At 44.7% G+C, this 14,154-nt stretch overlaps 1 protein-coding gene across 1 annotated transcript in view; it reads right to left on the reverse strand.

The window, feature by feature from the left end:
* Positions 1-2,244: 2,244 nt before the first annotated feature.
* epg5 (ectopic P-granules autophagy protein 5 homolog (C. elegans)) overlaps positions 2,245-14,154 on the reverse strand; it is a gene marked incomplete at its 5' end in the record, with an annotated part of 131,151 nt that continues 119,241 nt past the window's right edge. The window contains 4 exons of the mRNA XM_084323116.1: positions 2,245-4,723; positions 4,879-4,993; positions 5,954-6,172; positions 6,917-7,130. Of these exons, the coding sequence (XP_084179242.1) occupies positions 4,541-4,723; positions 4,879-4,993; positions 5,954-6,172; positions 6,917-7,130 (731 nt within the window). The 3' untranslated portion in view covers positions 2,245-4,540. The remainder of the gene's footprint in view (positions 4,724-4,878; positions 4,994-5,953; positions 6,173-6,916; positions 7,131-14,154) is intronic.

Genomic DNA, 14,154 nt, shown 5'->3' on the forward strand with positions numbered 1-14,154 from the left:
GGGGAGCATATGAATGAATGTGGATGAGAGAGCCGTGATGTAAATCGGCCGATTTAGTTCTGATCGATTAGGAATGGGTCGCGCCGTGTTCAGGAAACTCAGGCGCATAAAAGTCTATTCGATCATGTCTCCAGCACCCCCACAGCCGTAGCTGCAACCACTTACATCAAGGCTCTCATCCACATTCATTCATTTCCTCCCCCCGATTTCAATGTAACACGGAAGTGCAGTGGTCTATAGCTAACTTTACCGATCTATCTGAGTAGTAGGGTATATCTGCAGAGCCACAGAGCCCAACGTCTGGGCGGGGCTTCGTGGCGTGGACGGGTTTGAGGCGGGGCTTCGTGGCGTGGACAAGTATTGTGGCCTGGACAAGTATTTGTTGGAGTGCGCATGCGGATGAGGGGGGGCTCTCTCTCTCGTTTACGACAAGTATTTGTTGGTGTGCATGCGGATGAGGGGGGGGGGCTCTCTCGCATATAGTAATAATAGAGTATATACATTTGAGGGGGAATAAACTGTACATATACAGCACCGTTTGTGATACAAAAATAGTACATTAACCTGGCACACAACATACTTGTTCACATGTCATTTTTCTTTCACTCTAAAGGAAATATGTCTCACATACAGTAGACCCCCCAGTAGCCTACTTTGTGGAGACGAAGATGATGAGTACCCATGAGTGTGTATTGAGCCGTACTGTATTGTACCCATTCTGCAATCTGTTAAAATAAAGTTTTCATTCACACTCAAATCTTTTTGTATTTTATTTTTTTATTATTTTTTAAACAAACATATAAACAAACATGACAACACACGATAAGATATACAAGCATTAATTGTCAGGGCACATCCAATGAGATATTCACACTCAAATCCGTGTTCATTTTTTATTTTGCATACTAATGTTGTGTGTCTTGAGTCGTACTTGTATTGAAAAACTGATTTTATATGTCTGAGGAGAAGACTGGTATACTCATCATCTTCGTCTCCACAAAGTAGGCTACTGGGGGGTCTACTGTATGTGAGACATATTTTCTTTAGAGTGAAAGAAAAATGACATGTGAACAAGTATGTTGTGTGCCAGGTTAATGTACTCTACTATTTTTGTATCACAAACAGTGCTGTATATGTACAGTTTATTCCCACTCAAATGTATATACTCTATTATTACTATATGCGAGAGAGCCCCCCCCCCCCCCCCCTCATGCGCACTCCAACAAATACTTGTAGTAAACGAGAGAGAGAGAGCGAGCGAGAGAGGCCCCCCCCCTCATCCGCACTCCAACAAATACTTGTAGTAAACGAGAGAGAGAGCGAGCGAGAGGCCCCCCCCCCTCATCCACACTCCAACAAATACTTGTCCAGGCCACAATACTTGTCCACGCCACAAAGCCCCGCCTCAAACCCGTCCACGCCACGAAGCCCCGCCCAGACGTTGGGCTCTGTGGCTCTGCAGATATACCCTATTGATCTATCTGCCTAAAGACTACAAACTGATCCCGCCCACAATTCAATGCGAAAGCGTCATCATGCAACGCATATATAGAGCCATATGAAATCAGTTTTATTTTTTCCCAAATTCCATTTTATTTTTTCCCAAATTCCGTTTTAATATTTCAGAATTCTGTATTTTGCTTTGTACGCTCATTTTACCACCAGAAAAAGTGTCTAATAAGTGGGAATGAATAAATGTCCACAATTTAATAAGATATAACAGTCCATTTAATAGGGCTGTCTTAAATACTTCGAAGCTTCGTTCGATGGGCATGGGATTCGAATATGAAAATAAAATTTGATTATTAAAAAATATAAAAATATAAATGATCTATATATATTTTTTTGCAAAATCAACTCTGCCTCTTTGTTAACTACAACAAGCAATGCTGTTTGTTATTTAAGATGAGGTCGGACTCAACACTGACAGATTTGTGTTCATTGTGCTGCTTTTATAAAGCCTCAAATGATGGCTTACAATATTTCATGAAAGCAAAGTGTTTTGTTTGTCTAAGATTTAAAAAGGTTTAAACTTTACAGCACTGACAAAGTTGAACAAAGTGCTGTACAAGTCCCACAACATTATAAAAAAAAAAAAAAAAAAAAAATATATATATATATTTTTTTAATTTACAGTTGATTCCATTTTTATTGCTCAATTCCGCAATTCCGTCCGCGATTCCGTGATCGCGGATTTCATATGGCTCTACGCATATACAGTACGGCAAGTGAGTTGTGTCGGTTTGTTAAGTCGATTGCATTCTCACAGCGTACGAGTGGCTTCGGGTTCGGTTGGAAGTGCGCCGAGACCACCCTCTCTAGGCGGTCTCGGCCCACTTGTTCCGCAACATAATGTGATTGCTGTGTTCACATATGCCCAAATGAACCGAAATAGGGGGTAAACGCTCCAGGTTCCGGAACAACAGCTCCAAACGAGCTAGGTGTGAAAACACCCTTGAGACTAAACTGGTTCTATACATTATCACAGAATAATGGGTTTTACTTTTATTCATATAATTATGTATGTATGACACTTCTAAGAGTATGTGTACTGATCTAGGATCTGCTCTCAGCGGCTCAGGTCACAACCATATACACCTCACTATGACTTACGAGCCAATCCGGTCTCGAGACGGCACTCATACTTTTAAGATCCCAGTTTGCCTCACTAATATGGTCAGGTGACCTACCCAGGGCATGTAGGTCAATGAGTATCTGAGGTTCTGTCAGATTCTGATCCACACGGACCCAGATATCGGAGATGCTGGATGAGCAATGGTCAGGAATCGCAGCACTTCCATGTACCGCTAAGGGAATGTCGTCTCTTCCATGTAGCCTGGCTGTGTAGACCAGCATTGTTTCTCCCTCCTGAAGCCCCTAGAGACCCATTCCTCATCGCTGACACACAGGGAGAAATGCTTATGGCATTAACAACACAGCCACCACAAAGCGAGGCAGACGTCAGCCTACAGACCACACCGTATCATTCTTTATTAACAAAATGGCAGATTGACAGAAGCGGTGAAACAACAGGGGGAGATTGAGATATGCGTCACTCAAATGATTAAGCGGACAACACGTGTAGAACAAATGTGCTGGTCCGTGGACAAGTCCAGTTACATACAGTAGCTACAACGTGCTTCAACCATACCACAGAAACTAGTAGACACATTATCCTGCACAGTAGGTTATGGAGGAGCAGAGTGGTGTGTTTTTTTCTTCTTCTCCTAAGTAATGCTTATGAAATGGACCAATGTGTGTGCTTTTACAGCAGACAAAGAGCTATTGCATTTGCACCCGACACTAGTTCCAACCAATTGACGACTGAAAGTGTTTTTTCAGCAGATTTATGTTGCTGAGCAGACATGAATAAGACCGCTTTGGCAGAAAGGAACAAAAGCACTTTTGGCTGTACATGTAAAACTGCCATTTTACAACCAATCATGGACATTTAATACTAGCACGTTAAGACCAGACGCTAATGTAGAATCTAGCTCCAACAGGAGCTCTATCTGCCTGGGACCTTTCCTGCTATGGTCACATGGTAAGGTTGGTAGAACTGCATTGGTAGACCTGTTGGGTCGGTCCTCTATGTAGTGCTGACCCAAATGCCTCAAAACAAAAAATGTCGAAGCTTCAATCGCTGCCGTCGGTATTCGATGCCAGAAAAAAATATATATATATATTTTAACCACAAAAATGTGTCGACATCAGCATATGAAACAGCTGATAGAAATGATCTTTCGGTGTTCATTTTTCGAAAGACGGTTCTTCTCAGACATTTAGTCATGAAAACCCACAGCTCTCATTCACCCACCACATTGCAACTTTTACACGCCGGAAGAATGAAGCTTTGATTATACGCCGATAATTCGTACTGAAGCTTCGAAGCTAAAGTAAACGGCATTTGGGACAGCCCTTCTTCTATGTAATGTTTCCTCCGGTCTGTCTGTAGACGCCTTCTAGCTTCTAAAATACTGACGTGAAACCACTGAACACGGTGTATGGCACAGATTCTTGTGACACGAGTTCTGATTCGTTCTCGTCGGTAATAAATATGTGCAACATCAGCTCAGATCAAGGATAAAAGACAGATGGCATTAAAAATCAACAGGCAACAATCATATATATATATATATAAAACAAGGCATAAAACATAATTATGTAAGAACTGATAGTAGTGCAGGGAGAGGAAGTCCTAGTGACACGGTTAGTACCGCTCTGTACTCTGTAAAATTCAGTCAAGCTTCATTCACGATTTAGATGAACTGGCAGTTACTATTAGCAACAAGGAGCCAGCGGATCAGACCAGACCAACCCTCCTACGCTTTCATAGTATGCGTCGGTTCACAGTCATTTCACCACATTTCCAGTCCCAGTGCCGCTACATAATATGCTGTAATTTCACAGGGCAGGGGGCACAAGTTCACTGACATTTAGTTTGCCATGAAGGGGGGGATATTATTCTCCGGGCCCCGGCGTTGGTTGTCAGGGTATCGCTGGCTAGCAGCAGCGGTGCTAGCAGACTGTTAGGCAGGGGTCAGCGGATGATGTGGAGGTACAGATGGTCCGGGTAGAGGAGGTTGGCCAGCAGGGACAGGAGCCGGGGTCCATCTTTCAGACTGTGGCCCGGGTAGCGGATGAACTGGACGGCCTTCCTCAGAGACTCCTCCTGTTCAGAGTACTGTTTACTGCTAGGCATGGCTTCCAATATGCCCAGCGCCTACACACACAAGAAAGGATAAGATTCTCAGAGAGAGAGAGAGAGCGAGAGAGAGAGTGTGAGTGAGTGAGTGAGTGAGTGAGTGAGTGAGTGAGTGAGTGAGTGAGTGAGTGAGTGAGTGAGTGAGTGAGTGAGTGAGTGTGTGTGTAAAGGACCTGTTGTGCTTTAGCCGAGAGTTGCAGGTCAGTGGTGGGACTGAGATGAAGCTGGGTCTCTGATGGCATCTGGACTGAGAGAAACGTTGCCAGACTACGTACCACCACCCTGAACCTACACATAGACATACATACAATACATTTACACATGGTAGAATAGCAATAATAATATTACATTTTGATATATAGTATGTGTATACATACCGTAAAACTTCATTTAAAAGCAGAGTCCCAATTAAATGCTGCATCCCTTTTACTGGCCGGGTGTGGCTACACGTTTTGACAAATAAAGGCCGGTCTCTATTAGAAGCCGGGTCTAAATAGTTTTTGTGGTTAAGACAGGTGGAGTTTTGTTTTTCTTTTTAATCATAATTTTCAATCATAAGTCAGTGCTGATCAAATCCCTGGAAACGCAGCGACAACACATCTCTCAGTTATCTCTCTCTCCATCGCTCTCCAGCTGATTTAGCTTGATGCACAACTTAGTAGTCTCAACAATGCTGGCTAGTACATAATGTTAGCCGACTACACAAATACAGCACGCCTGCATAACAGAAAGTGAAACTTTCTGAGAACAACTCAGCTATATTCTTCCCAACTGCTCTCTTTCTCTCAGTGTGTGAAGTTGGCGCTAGAGTGAGAATGCGCAGATCAAATTATTCGTAATTAATGTTATTTGATAGCCTCGTTTTCATACAGGTAATAATCATACAGTACTTACTGGTTTATAATTATTAATAATTATATTATTATTATTATTACTTACTGGTTTAAATAAACAACCTGATAGTATTTCCCATCTTTGCTGAGCAAGGGTTTTGTACAAAAGGAATTAAAGGCCGGTGTAGGCGGTTTTATCCAATGATTGAAGCAAATAAAAGCATGAGCTTTTATTTTTGCAGTATTATAACATACTTATATATATTTGATATATGGGCCTATAGTGATTCACTATGTGAGTGAGTGTGTGTGTTGTGTCCATGTTGAACCTCTGTTATTTGAATCCAATGTGCAACGTGATTTGATCTGCAGATTCGATAAAGTATATAAAATGTGTGTGTGTGTGTTACTCTACCTATTGGAAACAGGGGACCTCTTCCCCAGTCCTATGGCTCCTAGCAGGCCAGAGTGGAGCCTCTCTTCCCCCAGCTGCGTGAGTCTGCTCTGGAGTCGCTGCAGTCCCAGGACCACGCCGGGCACCTCCCCCTGGCCTGCCTGAGGCAGCAGCTGCTCCGCGGACAAGGACAGGGCCTTGTGCCACCATAAGAACAGCTTGGCCTCATCCTCTGGACCACTGGGTGGGCACACATACATACACACACACACACAGACAGGCACGCACACACATACATCCACGCACACACATACATCCACGCACACACAGACAGGCACGCACACACAGACAGTTTTCAAGTTTCAAGTTCAAGTTCCACTCACACACAGACAGGCACGCACACACAGACAGGCACGCACACACAGACAGGCACGCACACACATACATCCACGCACACACATACATCCACGCACACACAGACAGGCACGCACACACAGACAGGCACGCACACACAGACAGTTTTCAAGTTTCAAGTTCAAGTTCCACTCACACACAGACAGGCACGCACACACAGACAGGCACGCACGCATGCGCACACACACACACACACACACACACACACACAGGCACACACGCATGCGCACACACACACACACACACACACACACACTTTTGTCATTAACTCTGCCTACAACACATAAAACACACACCTCCCCACTAGGGGCAACTAATTAATATCAATGTGCAAAATCTGACATGTAAAAATAAAAATCATGGCGCTATTTAAAGCCAGAGATCTGAGTCATCTCGATAAATCTCTCTGGAGTCTGGAGACAACCTGGCCGGTGACAGAACAGCTTGGAGACGGGGGCGGGACAGACCGGGGTGGGACAGACCGGGGCGGGACAGACCGGGGCGGGACAGACCGGGGCGGGACAGACCGGGGCGGGACAGACCGGGGTGGGACAGACCTGGAGAACACACCTGGGGAACACCTGAGAGGTCCACGTGTTGAGCAGAGCCAGTGTCCTCCTGTCGTTGGCTGCCGTGTGTTCCGCGTTGAGACGCTGCAGGACGTAGGCGTAGAGCGTCAGGAAGCTGCCTCCCGATTGGCTCTCGGACAGGAAGTCATCTGCCGTCAGCTCGGGCACCTGCAGGGAGGCCAGCACGGGACCCCAGCCCACAGACTCCTCCTCGGCTGAGCGGAGAGAACGAGAGCAAACAAGAGTGTGAAGGACAGACGAAGAAAAAGAATAATTCCTCCTGATCCTGTGGTCATCTCTTATGGTCCAAGCCAATCACATGTTCACCCTCTTACATTCTTTGTACAATATTTCATGTACTATCCCTTTACTGCTTGTACGATAAACCAGTTTACTGGGCATAGATTCTCTAGCGTAGTGGTTCTCAACTGGTCTAGCCTCGGGACCCAACATTTTCCTTAGTCATTAAGTCGCGACCCAAAATTTTTAACCACTATGATTTATGTAAAAAAAAATATTGCAGTAATACGCAATCTTTCAAAACATGAAATAAACACAAAAAAGTGCAACAAAAGTGCAACTATTGCTAAAAACCCAATGATATAAAATAATAATAAATAATATATGCTTCTTAGCAGATTTCTTAACTTAACATAACAGACCTACGTTTGGGGGAACTAATGGGATAACTGGGGTTGCAACAAAAGTGGAACTACGGCTAAAAACCCAATGAAATAAAAGAATAATAATAATAATAATAATAATAATAATAATAATAATAATAATAATAATAATAATAATAATAATAATAATGCTTCTTAGCAGACTTCTTAGCTTAACATAACAGACATACAGTAAGTTTGGGGGGACTAATGGGCTAAAAACACAATGAAATAAAATAATAATAATAATAATAATAATAATAATAATAATAATAATAATAATAATAATTATTATAATTATAATAATAATAATAATAATAATAATAATAATAATAATAATATATCTCAAAGTCTGGGGTGATGGAGGTGTGGCATTGCACCACGCTGATCCACTCAACAGGTAGCGATTTCAAAATGAGATTAGATTCAAATGTATTGTCATTATACAGCACAAGTACAATACACCATCCAACCAGAGTGGATAAATGAATTAATGTAAAAAATAATAATTTTGGAACCAAGAGATTTGAACCTGTGACCATAGGATCGACAGCCAGCAGACTTACCAGTTGAGCTAATCAGTCAGATATTAACTGTGAGTGACCAATCCATCATTTACACTTGTGCCAATTGCGCTTGTCACTAATTTCTAGCATTGACATTAATAAATCAGATGTCATGCTAATATGTCATGTTCTACAGTAGGTATAGTGGCTATTTACAAACAATTTTGTCTTTCGTATTTGCCACTTCCACTCCGGGGATAGCTTTAGTCTACGCGCACATAATAAAGATTCTGATCCATCCATTTGGCTGTCACAATGAATCAATCATTTATTTCTAATAAGCAAAACAAACAAAACTCGTATATCTAATACATGCGTGCGTTGCGTGCAGTGCGTCTGTGCGTGCGGTACAAAAACTGTTTGCTTTCCCGGTCCACATCTCCCACGCAAGCCACCACCCCTTATCAAGGTAAACTACACAGGTGGATAGCTCAGGTAGGTCTCTTTAAAAGGGAAAGTGCACATAGTTTCAAATCATAAGAATAGTTACAATAAGATAATCAGTGTAAATAATATCATGACTTGTCAATCAAATTATCAGTTTTCGTTTTCATATTTCGTAATCCATAAAGCATTTTCATAATTCAAATAATTGCATGATACAAACTCAAAGATTAAATAACTCAAGAATGGCTCCTACATCCCGGCCTCTAATTGTCCATTATCCTAAAAAGGGACAATTATTCTATGCAAACATGTTAACAGGAGCCTGAACATGTCTTTATATAGTTCATGTAGGAATAGAAATATTCCAAAAAGGGGGTATGTTCCACGAAAAAGCGTATAATCCACAAAAAAGGTATAATCCACAAAAAAGGTATAATCCATAAAAAAGGTATAATCCATCAGTGTAACAAAGGTTCGGGCATTGCCCTCGAAAAGGAAAAAACAAACAAGCGCGTGAAGAAGTCAGTAGGGGCTAGTCAATGTCAGTCAATCTGCTTCTTTCAGCAAGCATAGTTTGCTGATGGGCCTTTCTAGGATATTGTACTTGGTCTTGACCTTTACCTTGCGTACATGCCCTCTGCTGTCAGGCATTGTCTCTTCCACCTTGCCCATGAGCCAGGAATTTCTTGGTGATGACTCATCCACAATGAGGACCACGTCCCCTGGGGCTAAGTTCTTCCTTACTTGGTTCCATTTCTGACGTTCTTGAAGCAGAGGGATGTACTCCTTTTTCCATCGCCTCCAGAAGAGGTCGGCCATGTACTGGACCTGCCGCCATCTCCTTCTGCAGTACGAATCCTCCTTTGTAAACAAACCAGGTGGTAGAATGGGTTTTCCTTTCAACTGCAGTAGATGGTTCGGGGTCAGAGCCTCAAGATTGTTAGTCATCTGAGACTGTGGTAATAAAACGGTTGTTGAGAATGGCCTCAGTTTCACATAGGGCGGTTTGGAGACTCTCGTCATCCAGGGTCTGCTGGCGGAGTACTGAGTACAGCACTTTCTTTATCGTATTAGTCGCTCCCAAACGCCTCCGTGGTGGGAGCCAGTGGGTGGATTGAATGTCCACTGGATTCCCTCGTCGAGCAGTGCATGTTGGATCTTGCTGTGGTCCAGGTTGGAAAGTGACTCCCGCAACTCCCACTCAGCTCCGACAAAATTGGTTCCGTTGTCTGATACCATCTCTTTAACTTGACCTCTTCTGCAGATGAACCGCCGCAGTGCTGATATGCAGGAGTCAGTATCCAAGGAGTATGCCATTTCGAGATGAACGGCACGGCTCACCAGGCATGTAAAGAGTACGCCGTACCTTTTGAACAGGCACCTCCCTCTCTTCACCTCTATAGGCCCGAAATAATCTGTTCCCACATGCGTGAATGCTGGCAAGTCTGGAGAAATGCGATTCCTTGGTAGGTCGGCCATCTTCTGCTCTTTCACTGTGGAATTAAATCGTCGACACAGAACGCAGTCATTGACGATCTTCCTGGCAGCAGAGTTGGCTCGCATTATCCAGTACTTCTGGCGAAGCCTTGAGAGCATGTGGTTTCTTCCAGAATGGCCTACAACCATGTGTATATGGCTCAGTAGAAGATGAGACAAATGGCTGGTTTTAGGAAGGATAGCCGGATGCTTGGATTCCTCTGGCATCGCCATTCTACTGACTCTTCCTCCAACTCTCAGCACGCCGTTCAGTAGCATTGGGTCCAGTCTGTAAATGGTGCTCCTTTTATTTACAGTATTCTCTTTCTTCAGCGCAGATATTTCATCCTGGAAATGCTGCTGCTGTACATAGCATACAAGTGTCTCCTCAGCATGCGCAAGATCTTCAATTGAGAGACTCTGAGCTCCTAGCTGAGCTCTTGTTTTGTTCATCTGGTCATCCAGATGGTCTCGTCGTTTCTGGTCTGGATTCTTTGTGCAGGTTGCAGCCTGCAGCTCCTTTCTTTTGAGGCTTAGATTCTGAAGTGTTTCTTTGAACTTCAAGATCCATGCTGTAGCCTTCTTTAACTTATCCCATGCTGAGAAGTGCTTGATAAGCTTGGCAATGGGATCACTGTCATGATCCATCACGGCTGTACTGAACGTGATAGTGCTCTTCTTAACTTCTGGATCGTCCTCACAGAGGGCAGGCAGCTCCTCTGGGGACTTTGGCCAGTCTTTCTCAGGCCTCTGTAAGAAGTCTGGGCCGTTCAACCATCGACTGGATTTGAGAAAAGAATCCATGGTCAGGCCTTGTGACGTGTCGTCTGCAGGGTTGACTGCTGTATTTACATAGCGCCACTGTGATCGGTCAGACAGTTCTCGGATGGTTGAAATCCGGTTTGCAACGTATGACTGGAATCGACTGGTTGTGTTGTTGAGGTACTTGAGGACAGACGTGCTATCTGTCCAAAAGACCGATTCCAGAAGTTCCACTTCCAGTTCCTCTTTCAGCATTTTATCAATGCGGGCTGCGACCACTGCTGCCGCCAGTTCCATTCTGGGTATTGTCATCTGCTTCAGTGGGGCTACCCGTGCTTTGCCCATGACAAAGACAATATGGACGTCACCTTTGAGGTTGGTCAGTCGCAGGTAGCTAGCTGTACCATACCCGTGTTCGCTGGCATCACTGTAGTGATGTAGTTGTGCAGTGTGTGGTTTTCCAAAATTACTGGGTTTAAGGCAACGGCTGATGTGGAGGTTTGACAGCTTGCCTAGATCCTCCAATCATCTCTGCCATGACCGAGCGTGGGCCTCTGGGATCTTGTCATCCCATCCACAATTAATTTTGCAAAGATCTTGCATGATCCTCTTTGCTGGGAGAACCAGTGGGGCGAGGAATCCCATGGGGTCGTAAACAGAATTTGTCACCGACAGAATACCCCTCCTGGTTAAGGGTTGTTGCTTTGTAGCAGTCTTGAAGGAGAAGGTGTCGGTTTCCACATGCCACTGGATTCCGAGAGCTCGTTCCACCGGTAGTTCTTCTCTGTCGAGATTGAGCTCCTTCACTTCCTTGGCTTTATCTTCTTCTGGAATGGCAGACAGAACAGCACGGCTGTTACTGATCCACTTCGTAAGTCTTTTTTGCATTTTCACGTTCTTCTTGTGGTACACACCGTGGTGAGGTATGTACCACACCTTTCCAAGTTCTCTGTGCAGCTGTCCTTCTGGCACCCGCTCGGCGTGCCCCTTATCCAAGATGTCACTCGTGAACCCTTTGTAATCAGCAAAGTATGCCTCGTCCCTCCTGAATCTCTTAATGAGGTTCGTGGCTCGCTGCTCTGCCATCCTTCTATTATTTGGCAGATTCACGTCCTCTTTGCGAAATGGCAATCGTAGTTGGTAGTGACCATCCTTCAATGTGATGGACTTGCTTGTCCTCTACAGACGGCTCGGCCTTCTCATCGTAGCCTCGCTCTGGGAAGTCTTGATTGTACCGTTTGATGAGAAGTTCTTCCAGGTTTGCTATGGTGACTCGGTTTGATGTTGTACATGGTCGACCCTGCTTGTCAATGGGCAGGCTGCCGCTCAGGGGACCATTAACCACCCATCCGAGACAGGTTCTCACTGCATAGGGCCCGTTTCCTTTGCTGTTAATTATTTCCCATGGCTCCATGGCTTTGACAGCATTAATCCCAATCAACAGTCCAACTTCCTCCTCAATAGTAGTCAGAGGTACGTCTTTCAGATAAGGCCATTCTTTTAGACCCTCTTGTGTTGGTATGTTTTCTTGTGAGACTGGTATAGCGAGCTGTGTGTAAACTTCAGGGAGAGCAAAGAAGTTATTGCTTTCCAAATCACTCACTTCCAGCCCATCCAATCTGTAACTGCTCACAGGCCGTTCCTGGCCCATTGTCCTGAGCAGTATCTCGGTTTTCTGGCCTCTGGCGTCTAGCTTCTTCATCAGGCTCTCGGTACAGAAGGTAGCAGAGCTTCCATGATCCAGGAACGCATATGTTCTGATAACTTTGCTTCCTTTAGCCATCTTAACCTGGATAGGCAGAATAGCTAGAGCACATTCCTTTCCTCCGGCCCCAGTAAGCCCGCAAGCCTGCAGTGAGACCAGGGCGCTGGAAACTTCCTCACCTTTAGCTGTAGCTGTGGTGGTGCTCTCTTCCTTCCTGGGGTTGTCTGTTCTATTTATGTGCAGGAGAAACTGCTCCTGCCTTTGCTTCCTGATGACTTGGATTGATGCTGGGGGTTACCCAGCCTTGTTTTAAGACCTTGTACCTTTGGAGTAGACTCTTGAATATTCCCAAATACTGGGTCTAGAATAACTCTCACTTGCCGTTCCACAAAGTCAACCAGGTTTGTGAATCTTGCTCTTTGCAGGGTTCGTTCATAATAGCTGCATGCTACAGATCTCCATGAATCTCTGAGCCTGTAGGGTAACTTAGAAATTACCGTTCTCATGTTGGATGGATTGTCCAGTTCATGCATGTACTCTAGGGCCTGCATAGCATTGCAGCACACACAGAGAAATAGTGAATAGGCCTGTAGTGCTGCCCCGTCCTCAGGTTTGATAGCAGCCCAATCCAGTGCCTTCTGTATATAGGCACTTGTGATTTTTATCTTATCACCGAAGTGCAGTTCCAGCAGTCGCCTTGCTTCAGCATATCCTCTTGCAGGATCCATGTGCTGGCAGCTGCGTACCAGCTCTCTTGGTTGGCCAGTGGTATATTGCTCCAGATAATATAATCTGTCCTTACTGATGTCCGTGTTGGACTCGATACCATGTTCAAAAGCACTTATGAACAACTGATATTCCATTGGGTCTCCTCCAAATGTTGTGATTTCCCTGGCGGGTAGCAATGACAGCCTTTGTTGGTGCACAAGAAGTTCTGTCATTTGACTCTGCCTGTGCATGACAGTAGCTAATGTGTTCTGGTGACTTTGGTGGCCATGCCCTGATGGTGCACCTGGTTGAATACCTCCCCCTAGTGGACCAACTGGGATATTGGTAATGTGTGATGGCCTGGACAGGTAAGTTGCTGCTCCTGGCTGAATGCCTCCCCCTAGTGGACCAACTGGGACATTGGTAATGTGTGATGGCCTGGACAGGTAAGTTGCTGCACCTGGCTGAATGCCTCCCCCTAGTGGACCAACTGGGAAATGGTCAACATGTGATGGCCTCGACAGATATGGACCTGCCTGTGACTGGGGTTGACTGTATTCCGTTTCCATGGAGTGGTCAGGTGGCATCCTTGACCTAGCTCCTAGCTGGGGGGACTGTTGTCTGTCATCGTCAGGCCGGGGGGGGGTGAGCTTCCCGGATCAATAATGTCCATTGTCATTGGGGGTTGATCTTGCCTGGCTTGCATTTGGTCAAGATACTCATTCATGCCATCTGTAGGAGTCCTTGCCTGGGATTCACATGATTTGACCTCAGCCTGGGATTCCTTTATTTTGTCGTATTTATCGAGGACTTTTTAGTTTAGCATCAGATTCAGCAAATGCCATTTGCATTTCAAGTTGTTCCTTCCTTTTTTTCAGTTTATCCTCTTCCTCCTCTAATTTCCACTTTTCCTCCATGACTGCTGATTTTGCAATGAGAGCAGCTCTCTCCGTTTCTAGTAGGGATGTCCCGA

The sequence above is a fragment of the Notolepis coatsorum genome (genome assembly GCF_963971535.1).
Source record: "Notolepis coatsorum genome assembly, chromosome: 10".
In the NCBI taxonomy this organism is placed as follows: Eukaryota; Metazoa; Chordata; class Actinopteri; order Aulopiformes; family Paralepididae; genus Notolepis; species Notolepis coatsorum.